The sequence below is a fragment of the Macaca thibetana genome, chromosome 5 (assembly GCF_024542745.1).
Source record: "Macaca thibetana thibetana isolate TM-01 chromosome 5, ASM2454274v1, whole genome shotgun sequence".
Classification (NCBI taxonomy): domain Eukaryota; kingdom Metazoa; phylum Chordata; class Mammalia; order Primates; family Cercopithecidae; genus Macaca; species Macaca thibetana.
This window is the reverse complement of record NC_065582.1, coordinates 114,263,827-114,281,545: the sequence shown is the minus strand read 5'-3', so window position 1 is coordinate 114,281,545 and position 17,719 is coordinate 114,263,827. Positions and strand designations below refer to the sequence as shown.

At 37.4% G+C, this 17,719-nt stretch overlaps 1 protein-coding gene across 50 annotated transcripts in view; it reads right to left on the bottom strand.

The window, feature by feature from the left end:
* The window catches only part of ADGRL3 (adhesion G protein-coupled receptor L3), an 873,550-nt gene that overhangs the window by 163,395 nt on the left and 692,436 nt on the right, over positions 1-17,719 (bottom strand). For 43 of the 50 annotated variants that reach the window (XM_050789802.1, XM_050789801.1, XM_050789811.1 and 40 more), the window contains 2 exons: positions 4,359-4,544; positions 1,301-1,339 (listed from right to left, as the gene is read on the bottom strand). In XM_050789802.1, the coding sequence (XP_050645759.1) occupies positions 1,301-1,339; positions 4,359-4,544 (225 nt within the window). The remainder of the gene's footprint in view (positions 1-1,300; positions 1,340-4,358; positions 4,545-17,719) is intronic. The other 7 variants (XM_050789814.1, XM_050789827.1, XM_050789824.1 and 4 more) reach the window with 1 other exon arrangement.

Below are 17,719 nucleotides of genomic sequence, written 5' to 3'. Positions count from 1 at the left end.
CCAGAAGGATAGCAGGTGTGAATATTCAGATCACTGGAAAGGCATAAATAAACAAATCAATTTTTACTATTTATATCAACCTAACTTAAGAATTTTGGTTTAAAGAAGTAAACACCCTCATATTATGTTCACCTTCAAATTAACTGATAAAGTTTTGTTTTTAAACTGCCATTTGTTTTTTTTTTTTTTTTTTTTTTTTTTTTTGAGACGGAGTCTCGCTCTGTCGCCCAGGCTGGAGTGCAGTGGCCGGATCTCAGCTCACTGCAAGCTCCGCCTCCTGGGTTCACGCCATTCTCCTGCCTCAGCCTCCCGAGTAGCTGGGACTACAGGCGCCTGCCACCTCGCCCGGCTAGTTTTTTGTATTTTTTTTAGTAGAGACGGGGTTTCACCGTGTTAGCCAGGATGGTGTGGATCTCCTGACCTCGTGATCTGCCCAAGATACCCTCAAGAACCAAATTAATCTCATACCCATTGGGTATGAGATTAATTTGGTTCTTGAGGGTATCTCTTTATAAATGCAGATGGACTTTCTTTTTTAAAATGCTGTGAAATGTATACATGTAGAATAAAGTTTACAGCCAAACATTTTCATTGTTCCTCCTGCCTTCTTTGTTTCTTTCCTTAATTTCTTATAAAACAAAACAAAACAAAAACTAGAGAGCTTGCTTCTGAGGTTGTTCTCTGTCATACAAAATCCATAAAGATAGGTATGGTTTATTGCTTATAAATTACAACATGCTTACAAATTAGAGCGTGTCAGCCAGAAACACAGCACATTTACATTGGGATTACAGTTTTCGCAATAAGTAAGAGAGTAAGATAGTCACAATCATGCCTTGAGCCAATAAACAGCTTTACTGAGGAACAGAAGCATGATATTCCAAGTATCCTGGATTACTTGTTGTTTTGTAAGACTGATTTAGTTTCATTTCTGAATGACTTGCTACTCAAATATGGGCTGACCCAATGAAAAAATGAAATGTTTTCATACCACCGCTATGAAAAATAAATAGGGATTTTATAGATAGGGACTTTATAGATTATACCCAACTCACCTCTTAGTGATGATGAAAAAGTTCACACCTCAAGTTGCACCTCCTTCTTAGTCTGTGTTCCTCTTGTTTGACAGAGCATTGGCCCTGCCAACGCTTTTATGTTTTTCTGTTCCCACCCTTCTGCCCCCCATGAAATTCCTTTATTTCAGTAAGGTACATTATCGTTTTTCTATCAGGTGTCCATGCATGCCATCACAACACAGACATTCAACAACTTAACACATTTATAAAAACGCAGAAAGTACCTGGACATAGGCTCTGCAAGAGCGCTCTCTTTTCTGAAGCTGAATCCATTAAGACAGCAGATTAAACACAGAATAGAAAAAACAAGTTAGTGACAGAAGAAAACAAGAAAAATAAAAGAACACATCTACACAAAACACCTTATTTTGTCATTCACTGCTTTTCAGAAGAAAATGAAAGCTAAGCAGCAGCAAAATGTAAGCAAGCAATGGCTTGAAAAATAGTAGCCAACATCCTTTCAGAACAACCTAAGTGAAAACTGTATGGTATGAAGTTGTTAATGATAGCAAGAAATCTTTGAATACATTTAGTAGAAATTAGTAAAAATCAATATACTTCATTCATCTGCAATGATTCATTTCACATTAGGTTAGTTATGAATTTATGGGTGACAAAGACATGAAGTTAAGGAAATTACGTCAAAAGTTTGGAACCCATTTTTCAAAGATTATTTGTGGTTTACAGATAATATAAATGGTTAATGTGCACCACAAATCATATGTTCTTCATATATACAACAACTTCTGTTTATCAGGAAAAAAGAAATGCCCATTCATTATGACTCTTTGATTCTAATGGGCACATACTAGAGATAACTAGCTACTGATTAAAAGAATGTGATTATTCTCCTGATTAATCGCTGCTTTTATTTCTTGAAGAATTTCTTTTGACAGTTTTGGCCAAAAATCAAATGATAGAAACTTTGGTGGGATAAGAAGTATATTTCTGTTTGTTTGTTTGCATAGAGAGTGATGTCTTTCTGGGCAAAAGGTTAGCAACAACTCATGTTATGTCCCAAACATTATTTCCTGGTGATAAAATGAATAATTAATAGCAGTTTATCCACCATGTTTAAATAAATGAGCTAAAATTTTATAAATTCATTTGTGGGTTTTCCTCTTCTTTCCTATATATATATTTTTTTTCCTTAGTAGCCTTGATTGTCGAAGGAGAAAATTACCCAGTTTTAAGAAGCAGTTACCCAGATGCCTTTTGTGTGGCTTATACTCTCCCAACTCTAATTCATGCATTCTTCAATGAGCATAGAGCAGTTACTCCTCTAAAGAATTAAGTGAGGAATGAGTGCAAGTAAATTGCCAGGGCTGTCATTTGGATCACTGACTTGCATCGTAGTTTGCAGGACTCTAACCCTCCAGAATTTCAATACAGAGCACAGTTAATTTGTACTGAGTTGACTTTTCAAATCTGATGGGTTATAACTGCTTCAGGGAAAGTGGGAACCACAGGAAATGAGAGCAAGCCAGCAAGCATGTAAATAAACTTTGCCCTCCCTTCTCCTTACCCCATCATGCAAATTAACATATGACAAACCACATTATATAAACAATTGAAAAGAGCCAAATGGGTAACAAAAGAAAGCATTAAAAAGCTTCACAAATGGAAATTTGCCCATTATTTAGTTATTTAATATTCAGAGTAGGCAAGCTGATTAGCTGTAGCCAGTTAGAATGTGACATTAATTGCCAGCTTTACCTGATATTGTCAGACATCAACACCATTTTTAAATAAAGATACAAAGTACTGCTATAACAAGTCATGTTATGGATATGTAACATTAATAGAAATGACTACATCCAGTACATTATGATAACAATAGCTGGCAGCAATATTCATTAATAGCATCCAGCCAGTCTGGGCAACAACGCATTAAAATCACAGCATGCCCAGATTATATAGGTAGCTGTGGATTATATTCCATCAAGCAATTAGTTGTGATTCTATCAAGGGCATAAGTGACAAAAATAACTCCTTTATGCTCAGAATGAAAAAAATAATAATTTGTATCGAATAATAAAACTGTACCTGTTTTCTGCAGATGAAATTGCAAAACAAACAAACAAAAAACAAACAAACAAACAAACAAAACTGCTTGCCAGATAAAATACCTGGCTTTTCTGTGTTGAATAATCATTATTTAGAAAATTTATTTCCCTTTGATGAGTGAAATTCTTAACCTAGTAAGCCATAGAAGAACTAAACATATTAAAAGACTACTTTGCAGTCATTTTCATTCTAAACGAGAATGTTCTTTTAGTGAATTCCATAGAGGAATATTAGTCTGGCAATGTCAAATTCTTCTCTTTTAAAGTAGTAAGGCTATCATGATATTCAAGGCCCTAAAATTCAGTTTCAATCATTGAACATCTCTACTACACAAATGCCAGCCAGTCAGGGAACACATGTCATTTGAAGGTAGCTATGCTAATATGTTTTACCATGGGGTTAATTCACCATGTGATATTTTGTTACATAATTATATTATTTATAAATATATGAAATATATTTTAAATGTTTATGTAAATAAATGCCTATTTCATTTATGTAAATATAAATGAAAATTCATAAAATGTATTTTCCCTGAAGTTGAAAACATAAATAATTTTTTAAATTACAATTCAAATTTGCTGGAAAATATTTAAGCTTTTAACATTTTAATGTTAGTGATACAAAATCTGAGTGATTTCAAAGTCAAAAGGAAGTAGAAATTAAACTTAATTACTTGCCTTATGAATTTTTTAAAAGTTTTATTAATTAGGGTAAATTATCTCAGTTTTTAAATAATGTATAATGGATGTTAGAGATCCATCCATCCTTCCAGAAGAAGATCTGTAATATCTTCTTGTTATTATGTTCTAAAGTCTTACTTATTGATTAGACATTTATTTCATTGTCAATTATCTTAACATAAAAGTTTGAAAGAAAAAAAAAACTGCATTTATGTACATTAACCCTCTCTGAATTTAGCATACCAGAATAACTGCCATGGAAAACAGAATTATAAATTCAAAATATATATACAGAGATTATCATTTATCATTTCTTTAGATTAAGAACCACGTAGTTCTATTATTATAACGAAATAACAAAGGAATTGAAAATAACTTGATTCTCTTTATAATGATTATATTCTATAGAAGGGGGAAAATTAAGCAGTGAAGTCTTTCTGATTTTACGAAAACTTTAAAGACATATATATATACACACACACATATATACACACACACACCACACACACACACACATAATTGGGGTCCTTACCTTGTTCAAACTCCGGGCAGCGCTATCTTTTCCACCTGGGGTCAAGTTCCGAAGTTGTACATCTAGGAGGCCTACCAGCTGATCCATGGCCCGGACAGAGTAGCTGATGTCCCCAGCATTCAAGTGATTTCTTGTCTGTTCAGCCAGCTCTCTAGCAATGTTGGCAGCTGTCTCACCAGATTTCAACTATAATTTTTAAACGGAATACAAAGGAAAGAGATCTCACATAAATACTTTTATTGGTTTCTTTCAATGATCATGTTTGCATGTAATTGTAATGATTGATTAAAGAAACAGTTGTTAAACTCCATCTTCATCTGGAATACACTCCCCAATTTTTCCTGCGAATTCATCTTTTTCTTCAAAACTTGACTTTAAACTCATGTCTTCAGAAAGCTCCTCCTGAGGAAACTTACTTTGAAAAATCATGTTTACCTTAATTATCTATTTGGGTAGTTAAGTCTAAGGTTTGCCCTATGGTTTTTCTCTGTGAGTTTCTGAAGTTGACTTAGTTGCTTGTGTGTTGTGGATCCCCAACCACATTGTAAGTTCTCAGAGGCACGTACACATTTTCCTTTGTGTCTAGTTTAGCACTTAGTTCACAGTGAATACTCATCAGCTGCTAAGCTCTGTGAAAATTCTACCAGAAATAAAATCTGGGCTTTTCAAAGTGATTTTCGTCTTCTTATTAACTGAATAAGGAATTTCTCTCCCGGTATGTTATTGCTTAGTTTCTAGTATTTTTTTTCTCTGAAAGCACATGCTGATTTTTCAAGTACATTCTACAAGAATATGTCAAATTGTCAACACTCCAAAAATATTAAAATAGATAAAGACCTAATACGTCATCATCATTAGAACAAATTTGTTAGCCATGGGTAATTCAAACATAGGAATATATATTAATTGGTAAGAAAGTCATGAGAAACAAGAATGAGTAAATAAGTGTAATTTCCCAAGTTATACTCTTCTTTGTTTTGAAATTAAAAAAGTAAAACAGGACTGTAACACATTTACATTAAATAAATAAAAAGTGTACAAAGTAAAAATAATGAACACCTCTATTTCACCTTTCTATATTCTCACTTTCCAGAGACTCTTTATTTATTTATTTATTTATTTATTTATTTATTTATTTATTTATTTTTGAGACAGAGTTTCCCCTTTGTCACCCAGGCTGGAGTGCAATGGCGCAATCTCTGGGCTCACTGCAACCTCTGCCTCCTGGGTTCAAGCGATTCTCCTGCCCCAGCCTTCCGAGTAGCTGGGATTACAGATGCCTGCCACCACGCTCAGCTAATTTTTGTATGGGGGTTTCATTCACCATGTTGGCCAGGCTGGTTTTGAACTCCTGACCTTAGGCAATCTACCCGTCTCGGGCTCCCAAAGTGCTGGGATTACAGGTATGAGCCACCGCGCCCAGCTTTTTTTTTTTTTTTTTTTTTCTTTGGTAAGGCAGGTCTCACTGTCACCCAGGCTGAAGAAGTTCAGGGGCACAATCATAGCTCATCACAGTTCACTGTAATCTTGAACTCCTGGGCTCAAGGCATCCTCCCAGCTCATCCTCCAACGTAGCTGGGACTACGGGTGTGCACCCACTATGCATGGCTAATTTTTTTTTTTTTTTTTTAATTTTGTAGAGATGGGGCTCCTGGTCTTATGCTATCCTTCTACTTTGGCCTCCTAAAGCACTGAGATTATAGTTGCAAGTCTCTAGGAGTTTCTTAATAATTTGATATTATCTTTTCAAACTTTAATCTGTCCTACTGTCAGAGGCCTTCCAACCAGAGTAACTGCATTTTGAGTGAGGGCTAAGAAAATGAGGCCGGGACTCGCTGACTTGCATTCTCAGAAAGTTAGGCATTCCTAGCTTCTAGATATTTATGGTTAAGGGAACAAACTAGTAATGTTTGCTAAACAGACGCAGCCTTGGGAGATATCCCGATATCCAGAGAACAAAGGCATTCCTAATTTTGCTTTAAAGACAATAATACTAATTTTTGCAAAATATAGTAATTAAGAAAAGTAGCCGGATGCGGTGGCTCCCAGCCTTTTGGGAGGCTGAGGCGGGCGGATCACGAAGTCAGGAGATCGAGACCAGCCTGGCCGACATGGGGAAACCCCGTCTCTACTAAAAATACAATAAATTAGCCGGGTGTGGTGGCAGACGCCCTTAGTCCCAGCTACTCGGGAGGCTGAGGCAGGAGAATGGCAGGAATACGGGAGGCGAAGCTTGCAGTGAGTCAAGATCGTGCCACTGCACTCCAGCCTGGGTGACAGAGCGAGACTGCGTATCCAAAAAAAAAAAAAAATAAAGACAGAAAAGAAAATTAACGCTTTATCACAAACCTTTGGAGCATAGCACATCTCCCCAGTATCTCTTTTTATCTCATATATATAAATACACACACACACACACACATATACAAGCACTGGGCTGGGCACGGTGGCTCATGCCTGTTATTCCAGCACTTTGGGAGGCTGAGGCGGGTGTATCACGAGGTCGAGTTTGAGGCCAGCTTGGTCAACATGGTGACACCCCGTCTCTAGTAAAAATACAAAAATTAGCCGGGCGTGGTGGTGCGTGCCTGTAATCCCAGCTACTTGGGAGACAGAGGCAGGAGAATTGCTTGAACCCAGGAGGCGGAGGTTGCCCTGAGCTCAGATTGCACCACTGCACTCCAGTCTGGGTGACAGTGCCAGACTCTTATCTCAAAAACAAACACACTAACTAACTAACTAACTAACTAACTAACTAACTAGAAAAAATATACATATACAAGCATTTTATCTAGGGTGGATGCTTTCCTCCTCTTACTTTTGGGAACGTCCTACACTGCCTATGGAATAGCTATCCTTTCACCACTGTACTTTCTTAATCAACTTGCTTTTGCTTTGCACTGCGGACTCGCTCTAAATTCTTTCTTGGGCAAGATCTAAAAGCCCCCTCTTGGGGTCTGGATCCGAAGCCTTTTCCTGTAACACCATTACTATTTAAATATATAATAGTGTCATTATGTACAAAATTATTTTCTTCCCCTTTTTAAAGGTAGTCCAACACAGAAAATGGGAACAAAAAGAGAAAGCCATACTCTCTGTAAGTTGTTTTACTAATGGCTATTCAGAAAGCTAAAAGGGGGACAAGTAAAACTCTTATTTAAATAGGTAGGTTATCGGTTATAATGATCTACTTGGGATGCTTAGCGTTTGTATCAGGATTGAATGTTAAAGAAACAATAAATTAATTAAACTGATTAGAACACCTAAATTATTTACAGTCATATTCTCCTGTATATAGAAAAGCCTAACTCAAAAAGTAAAAACAAAACAAAACAAAAAAGATTTAATATCATTAAGTGGTGGCAAGGGTTTGTTTCAACAAATATCACCTTCATAAACTACTATTGGTAGTGTATATTTGTATTGCTCCTATGACAGTAAATTACCATTGTCTATTAAACTTTGACATGTGAAGACTGTGTAACTCAAAGTATCAACCATAAGAAATAATCCCACAGATATACAAAGAGAAATGTTCAAGGATATTGATTCCAGCTTGTTTATGATAAACAATAAAATGGATTATGACTATATAAAACTCTGCAGGAAGATTCATACCTTGGAATTTTCTTTTAATTAATTTTTTAAATTAAGCCAGTCAAATTTGGCAGTGAGGGGGTTGTATAGCAAGTATATTGACACTAATGTTAATAAATTCTGATAATCCACTACCATCTGATCCATGAAATATTCCATACCATGAAATATTATCCAACAGTTTAAAATTATGAATGAGATCAATAATGTGAAGATTAATCTTCAGGCTATATTGTTGAGTTAAATGCAGATATGAATGTTATTTACATATACATGCTAATAAATATTTGCATGCTATTGAGAAATATAAACACACTACGTAAGTAATTGTAAATATGCTACTTGTGAAAAAGAAATAATATATACAATATTTGTGTTTATTTATATATGTGCATTTCTATATATTTAAATATATAGAACAAAGCCTAAAAAGGGAGAATCAAAAGAAAAATCCTTACCTATAATGTTAAAATTTTACATGAAAAATATTTTAAACAATTATTATATAATCAATACTTTCTAGAATTTTTTTTTTTTTTTGAGACAGAGTCTTCCTCTGTCTCTGAGGCTGGAGAGCAGTGGCATGATCTCAGCTCACTGCAACCTCTGCCTCCCCAGTTCAAGCGATTCTCATGCCTTGGTCTCCTGAGTAGCTGGGATTACAGGTACATGCCACCATGCCCAGCTAATTTTTGTATTTTCAGTAGAGATTAAGTTTCACCATGTTGGCCAGGCTGGTCTGGAACTCCTAATCTCAAGCCATCTGCCCGCCTTGACCTCCCAAAGTGCCGAGATCACAGGCGTGAGCCACTGCACCTGGTCCAACTTTCAAGAAATTCTTAAAATAGAAAATATCAGGACTGAGTATAAGAAATTTGTAAAATATGGTCAGGGTCTTTTTGCCTAAAATACCTGTAAGACTAAAAGGAATACATTATAGGGTTCAAGGATATGTATGTAACAAATTCAATGTAGATCAAAGTAGCACTCGTGGCCCACTGGTGGGTCATGAATGTACTTTTAAGTGTTCATAAAGTGATATAAATGTGATTAAAGTCCATACGTTTAAATTTCTGTACATAAATTAGGGCTACTTACTGATAATATAGTAAATCAAGTAACACATTCTAAAATTCAGTGTTCATTAATTAATTTAGTGAGATGCCAGTATAGTGTAAGTATTCAAATTCAATATTCCATCAAGAAGTCTGGACACCTGATACAACTGATACTTTGGAAAACTCCCCCACTGGGCATGGAGATATCTAAGATAGCTGGAATTCCTATAATTTTCCAAAGGGACATTATTTTAATTAATGTGCCATTCATAGTGTCTTGCAGGTTATAATTTTTCACCTATTATACTCTTATAATAATGAATATGTTTGTAGAATTACTATTGTTTTATTTTGTTAATCATGGGTTCTTATGTAATTATTTTGTTATTATTATTAAGTTTCTTTCTCTGTCTTTGTTACCATACAATATCATTTCTATAAGAAAAAAAGTCAGTTTGATGGACCTCTGAGGTTTTATGATTCACTACGGTGAATCATAAAATATACTACGGTTTTAAATATACTACGGTGACAAAAGTTTGAGATCTACTAAATTAGGTAATCCTTTTTTCTTCATCAATACATCTTCAAAACTAAGGATACAAGTATTGACTTTAATTACATCTATCGGTGATCATTATGAATAGCAAAATTAGTCATCAAATAGAGAAAAAATGAAATAATGGTACTGGTATTTTCCTATTGTAATTCCATTTCTTTTTTTTTTTTCTGTGTGGTTATACAAGTATAGTTTTCAATATGAATTATTACATTATTGGAGTGGGAAATGAAAAGGTGGAAAAGAAGGCCTATGTAATTCCCTTATATAAAAATTTATCAATATAAAAGGGCAGAAAAAATTTAAACATTTTCTTTATGTGCAGTAATGAAAAAGTTGAAAATGTAGATGACCAACAAGTCAAAATGTAATTGTTCTCAATACAAAAGATAATAATGAAGGCCAGGTGGATGGCTCACACCTGTAATCCTAACACTTTGGGAGCCTGAGGTGGGCGGATCACTTGAGCTTAGCAGTTCAAGACCAGCCTGGGCAACACATTGAAACCCCATCTCTACAAAAAACAGCCAGGCAAATTCATCTGTCCATATATGTGTCAACAACAGTATAGTTTTATAAATCAATAAGTAAAAAAAGAAAATCACTAATGAATTCTCTTATAAATAGTAACTGTATTTTAGCATTCAAGAAGTGGGGTTTTTGTTGTTGTTGTTTGTGAACAATAAACTTAATCCTTCAAAAGAGCCCTGGAATTCAATGTTTAACAACAAAAATGTTGGAAGGAAAAAAAAAACTGAAGTGCAAATAGGTTATAAAAATATTTGTAGGCTGGGCATGGTGGCTCACACCTGTAATCCCAGTACTTTGGGAGACCAATGCAGGAAGATCACTTGGGCTCAGGAGCTGGAGACCAGCCTGGGCAACCTAGGGAAGCCCCATGTCTACAAAATTAAAAAAAAAAAAAAAAAAAAAATTCTCAGGGCCCACAGTGGTCCCTGCTACTTGAGAGATTGAGGTGGGAGAATTGTTTCATCCTGGGAGGTTAAGGTTATAGGGAGTCATGGCCATGCCACAGCACTCCAGCCTGGGTGACAGAGTACAGAGTAAGACCTTGTCTTTAATGAATAAATAAATAAATACGTTTATAGTAAAAATATGAAAAGTACCTTTTTAGGGTAAAATAAAAACTGCTATAACAAATTATTTTCTGACCCTCTATTCTTTTTTTTTTTTTTTTTTTTCTATTTCCCAAGCTGGAGTGCAGCAGCACAATCACAGCTAACTGCAGCCTTGAACTCCTGGCCTCAAGCAGTCCTCCTGCTTCAGCTTCCCAAGTAGGTGGGACTACAGGCCCTCTCTTCATCTTAAAGTGAATAAATCATAGCAAAAATGTTTCATTCTTTCAATGATTCTTTGCACACTTGTTATTTCCTGAGGAAATAAAGATGAATCTTACACAACTCTTGCACTCATGGGGTTGGAGTCAGGTGTGTAAAAGATCATATGAGTTCACAACAATTCAGTTGTTGTGACAGGAATGTGTATGAGGTATTATGGGAATAGAGAACAACCACAAAGCTGAGGGACGGCAAGAAGAAGTAACTACCAAGTGAAATCTTAAAAGATAAAAGTCGAGGGATACAAGGTACAATGGAATACTAATCGGTGCTATTGAGGGGAAAGAATAAGCCAAGAATATGATACATAAAAAGTAAGATCTAAAATAAACATGGCTTGAGTAGACATAGTACTAGGTACGATAAGAAGAAAAAAAATTTTTTTATACTTTCAGAATCCAGTATTGCTACCTGCATATCCGTATGTTTTTGTCTAGCTATCTCCATCCGCTTATCCATCCATCTATTATTTCAATGATTGTTCATTCAGCCTATATATTCATTTGTTCTTTGATAAACATTTGAATCTCTATAGCCCTGTGCTAAGGTCAGTGTTGAATAAAATGCTTTCTAATGAGAGGGAGTTTATATACTAGCCATGGAAATAGTTATTAAGAATTTAACTGTACAAATATATAATTTTAATTTTGTTGAGAGCAATACAGAATCCCAGTGTGGTAGAGTAGTTTGAAGACATTTTAACCTGGCATGGAAATGCTTCTCTGAGGAAGAATGTTTAATTTGAGATGGAACAGAAAGAAGAAATTAGATTGGGATGTGGGTGGGGGCATCTGGGCAGAGGGAACAGCTTTTAGGAGGGAGGGGCATGCAATCTTAGGGAAATTGCACAAAGGGCACCATATCTGGTGTTTAGGCAGCTGGAGAGGTGAGCAAGGACAGGATTAAGTAGTTCTGGTTTAGAAGTTATCATGAAGATTTGGGGAATTATGTTAAGAATAATGGGAAGGTCCTGAAGAGCTTACATGGGATATGCCAAATTAGGTTTGTATTTGAAGTCAAATTCAGGGGAAAGGATTAGAGGGTTCAGGAGTGAATGAAAGGAGATCTGGGTGAGGAGAAATTGCTTTGGATTGGGGTAGTGGGTATGGAAAGAAGTGAAAAGCAGTGGCCTGGCCTGAGAGGAATTTACAGTTACACCTGACAGGACTAGTGTCTGACTGGGTGCAGGAGGGGAAGGAGAGGGAGGCACCAAAAGCCATCCTTGGGTTTCTGGTTTTCCTAACTACACGGTGGTACCATTAACTGATTTCTCCCATAGCTGCTCCCAATTCAGTTTCATGGCCACATTTTCTGTCCGGCTGTCACGGCCCACATCCTCTCCAGTGGCATCCAAAGTGAATCTCTTTCTGATCACCCTGTTTACTTCTCTTACTCCAGTTATTGCAGACTATAATGATCTTATTTCCATACAAAAATATATATATATGTTGAATGTGCCTCAAGTTTTCTGTGCACATAGGCAGGGCTGAAATACATTTATTCTACATCTCACAGCTTAAAGACCTCACTAACTTCTTTTGCTAAATTCTACTAAAATTTTTCTCAGAAATAAGCAATACACACTGAGAAATGTTACAAGTTTTGTGAGGATTAGTAAATTAATGCCTATATTGATATGGTGGGATTATATCTAGGACTTGAATCAGGGAGGGAAAACCCGGCAGCTTTAGTTAAAAATAATAATTATGACGGAGACAGAAAACATTTTAAATTTGGATACAAGTCAAAGCAATTTTTAAAAAATCAGCATTGAGATTTTATTATATCAACCACTAATCAAGGGCCAAAACAATTTATAAAGGAATTACACACAGTGTTCAAGTACATAGCTACCATTTCTTTGAGATCTATTTTACCATAAATCTGAGTCAAATGGGTATACAAGCAACAAAATGCTTCTAACTTACAATTAAACGTAAGTTAAATAAGTGTAAAATTTTGGAATTGCCACTCATCTCTGACAAAATAAAGAAGCAATTTACTTTTATTTCATGCTAGATCTAAGGAAGATAGAATGGGGAATTTAAGATACAGGAGACAGGATTCGACCTAGTTTTTAGGGGAGATAACTGACTTATGTTGTAAAGTAGCTACATTCTTTCTAGATTTTCACATCCCTCTTCTTTAGAAAGTAAGGAATAACCTTGCATTATCTGAAAATCTATCAGTAACTTGTATACAAACAGAAACAGAGGCACTTTGGTTTCTTAGAAATAGGAAGAGGCTATTCTCACCATTACAACATTGACAATTCTTTTTCATGTAATAGTGGAATCAGGCAATGGAGTAGGAAGCTGACTTCCCTTTGCATGTAAATAAGGAAGCTATACAGAACTGTACTACCACCAAACTTGAAGTGAAAAAAGATGGGTGAAGTTATAAAGCACAATGCTTTCTTTAAAAGTATGCAAAATAGTCTCCTTTTTGAAAAATTGAGTGCAAGCTGGAGATCAAGCTGAGGCAAGAGACTATGATTTTACAGCAGTCATTAAAATAGGTGAGTAATGGGATATTTTGCCTTCATGTTTCAGGAGGCATGGCTCTAAGCCAACTTGTTGGCTTTCAATAAAAACTGGAAACTTTTTTTAAAACATTAATTTGAAGACATATATCTCTCTTCCAGTGTATGTAGATATGTATACAGATATGTATCTATTTATGTACCTATCTATTCATTTATTCTTCTACCTACTTTTCTCCCTTTTTTTTTTTTTTTTTTTGAAATGGAGTCTCACTCTGTCGCCCAGGCTGGAGTGCAGTGGCGCCATCTCGGCTCACTGCAAGCTCCACCTCCTGGGTTCACGCTATTCTCCTGCCTCAGTCTCCCGAGTAGCTGGGACTATAGGCACCCGCCACCACGTCCGGCTAATTTATTGTATTTTTAGCAGAGACAGGGTTTCACCATGTTAGCCAGGATGGTCTCGATCTCCTGACCTCGTGATCTGCCCGCCTCGGCCTCCCAAAGTGTTGAGATTACAGGCGTGAGCCACCGTGCCCAGCCCTTCTACCTACTTTTCCATCCATTCATCCATCCATCCACGTACATCCATCAAGACTTCCATCCACCTGCCTACTGGCCTGCCTTTTCCTCTCCCTTTCGCTCTCCTTTTCTCTATCTCATTGTTGGAGTAAAGGTAACCTTTTGTACAACTTATGATTTTCCTCCTTTCTCTTCTGCACAAATAATTTTTTAAATTAAATCTCATCTTTATGAATGTATCCAGCTGGTTTATTTACAACAAATTCCTTTGTGATATTCTAACTTTAAAAGCTTACATCTTCTCTAGTGAAAAGTAATCCACTCTTTAGTGTCACACAGAACTTAATCTCTAACTTCACAAGTACATAAGTGACTCAAATTCATTTGTGAGTTGAAACCATCAAGATTCTTTAGCTGTTTTCTCCCACTTGGCCTGATTGCTGGGGGAAAAAAACATAATTCATGTTTTCAAGAAAATGTAAACGTAACATTTCCTATTTTGAACTAAAGTCAGCAACTTGGTTCATTTAGTTGAGTATAACTGCTACCTATGCAATCTATAATGGTGGTGACATACAGTGAGCACTGTATGTCTAAAATTTAGTGAGCACTAAAATTAATGATCTACTCTATTTTACAAAAGGGGAAACCAATCCAGAGGTTAATGATGTGTCCACCATAACTCAACAATCAAGATCCTCAGGTCAGTGCTCTTTCCTTCAACATTCTTAGGAGTTCTCCGGGGCACTGTAAAGATGAGAAGGAGGTTGCAGTGATCTGAAAGTTTATGTCCCTCTAAAATTCACATGTTAACATTGAATCCTCAATGTGATAGTGTTAAGAGGTGGGGCCTGTGGGAAGGGATTAGGTCATGAGGCCAGAGCCCTAATGACTGGGATTAGTGCCCTTATAAATGAAGCCCCAGAGAGCTGTCCCTTCCACCATGTGAGGATTCAGTGAGAAGGTGCTGCTGATGAACCAGAAAGCAGACCCTCACTGGACAAAGGATCTGCCGGCACCTTGATCTTGGACTTTCCAGCCTCCGGAACCATGGAAAATATACTTCTGTTGTTTATAAGCTACCTCGTCTATGGTTTGTATTTTAATTTTAATTTTAATTTTTTTTTTTTTTGAGATGGAGGTTCACTCTGTAGCCCAGGCTGGAGTACAGTGGCATGATCTTGGCTTACTGCAAGCTTCGCCTCCCGGGTTCACACCATTCTCCTGCCTCAGCCTCCCGAGTAGCTAGAACCACAGATGCCTGCCACCACACCTGGCTAATTTTTTGTATTTTTTTGTAGAGATGGGGTTTCACTGTGTTAGCCAGGATGGTCTCGATCTCCTGACCTCATGATCTGCCTGCCTCAGCCTCCCAAAGTGTTGGGATTACAGATGTGAGCCACCGCGTCCGGCCTTGTTTGTTTTTTTAACCATAAACCACAGCAGTCCAAGTGGACTCACCCTTCAGGGTACATTAATTCACAAAATCCCTGAGAAGAAGAAAACTAGCATTTCAAATATATACTTTTTTTTCTTTGCATGTGTATATTGTGTTTTTTTCACTTGTGTTTCCATTGGGGGTAAAAAGCGTTTCTTTGCTTTACGAGTTTGAAATTCACAAAACTATACTGGCAGCAGGGGGAGGGTAGCAGGAAGAATGAAACATTAAAGATATCTATTTGACTTCAATTTTTCAACGTGGTAGATGGCAGAAAAAAATCAGTTGCAGAAATGGAAAGAGGTAGGAGATCAGAGCAAAGAGTGTGTGGGAAAAAGGAAATCAAAGAGGGAGGAGAGGGGAGGTGAAGGGCAAAGGAAAGAGAAGGAGATGGTGATACAGGAATTAAAAAGAAATTATTTAGGCAGTTAGGGTAAGAAAGTCCTCAGTAAGGTTTTCCTTTTAAATAAAAGCAGCCCCAAAATCATTTCTTTTCTAACAAAGAGTAGCCTGTAAAATCAAGCTGCAGACATAGAAAGGCAAGCTAGAAGCTTGCACAGGTGATTGCTGGCAGCTGTGCTGACAAGAGAAGGCTACCTGGGACTAGGCATGTTCAAAATGGCAGCTCCTTCCCTTTGCCAGCCACGTGCACAGTAAGGAGCAGGCAACATGGCAGGCCAAGTGGAAAGCCTATTTGCATAATAAGATTAGTGTGGTGGGGCATGATGGCTCACTCCTCTAATCCTAGCACTTTGGGAGGCCGTAGCAGGCAGACTGCCTGAGCTCAGGAGTTTGAGACCAGCCTGGACAACATGGTGAAACCTCATCTCTACTAAAATACAAAAAATTAGCCAGGTGTTGCAGTGTGCGCCTGTAGTCCCAGCTTTGGGAGGCTGAGGCAAGAGAATTGCTTGAACCTGGGAGGTGGAGGTTGCAGTGAGCCAAAACAGTGCCAGTGTACTCCAGCCTGGGTGACAGAGCGAGACTTCATCTCAAAAAAAAAAAAAAAAAAAAAAAAAAAAAAAAGATTAGGGTGGGGTGGCTAGCCTTCCAGCCTTCCCTGCAGGCTATGTAAACGTCACACCTGGTCCAACCAATCTTGGGCCTTACATAAATCAGACACCATCTCCTCAAGCCTACCTATAAAATCCGGTGAACTACCACTCCAGGTTGGAATTCCCATTTTGGAGCCCCTCTCTCTCTCTCACAAGAGAGAGAGCTGTTCTCCTTTCGCTTCTTTTGCCTATTAAACCTCTGCTCCTAAACTCACTCCTTGCGTGTGTCTGTGTCCTTAATCTTCTTGGCTCTAGATGATGAGCCATGAGCGCTTACCCTAGACAACAATGCTGATTCAATGGGAAAAGGAAGAAGGGTGAGAGAAGGGAGTGGAGAAAAGCCAAGGACTATGTTGGGTACCTTCCATTTGCTAGTTCAGGGCTACTCTACCCTCCTCCATCCTGCCTTCTGCCCTACAAGGTGGACTTACAAGGTAGTCATTAAGTGTGTCCTTCTTTGGCTTCTGGTTGGGTTCGGCCAGTGGGGTGGCTTGGCAGGTAAATGGACAGTGGACGGTAAGTAAGGTCAGGGTATTCATTCACCTGGATTCCTTTCTGAATGGCCACCTGGGGCTAAGCTGTGTCCCTTGCCTTAAGATCATCTTTCTTCCCAAGGACAAAGAGCTCCTTATTTTTGGTCACTCCTTTGATCTGGTACTCTACAGGCCTGGGGTTGGGAACAGCTCCTCCCCTGCTACAAGCTCTGAGTTCCTGCTCAATCCCTTGCAGTTTGCCTTTACTGTCCCATACCTTTGTAAACAAAACCTCCTCAAGTGTTCCATCTGTGTGGACTCTGGTATTACGCAGGTATTACAATGAGAGGAAGGAGATGAGAAAAGGGATGAATTCTATGAAAGACAGCCTGGGTAGGAGGAGGATAAAATATAGACAAATAATCCTATGAATGCTACAACAGATTCTTGAAGTTTTCAATACTAATATTTAAAAGTGTTAGAGTTTTGTGGTAAAGAAACCTGTTCAACTATCATTTATAGCCAATGAGTATCATAAATATTTGGAGGCATAAAGGACACAACCAAGTAAAAGGGTAGGCAGAGTGCAGAGGGACAGCATAGGTAACTGAGTGTAAGGCTATGAAGCCAATCACAAGCTATCCGTGGTTTAACCAGTGTTGTGGTTAAGTATGATGTCTTCATGAAAGTAGTCTCAACTACCTTCTCCACCACTGACTTCTTCTCCACCAAATACCAGCTCCACCACTGACCTTGGACAAGTTACATAAGCTGATTCAGAGTGCTCAAAAGTCTCTTGCTGCACTTTTTAAGACTTTATAA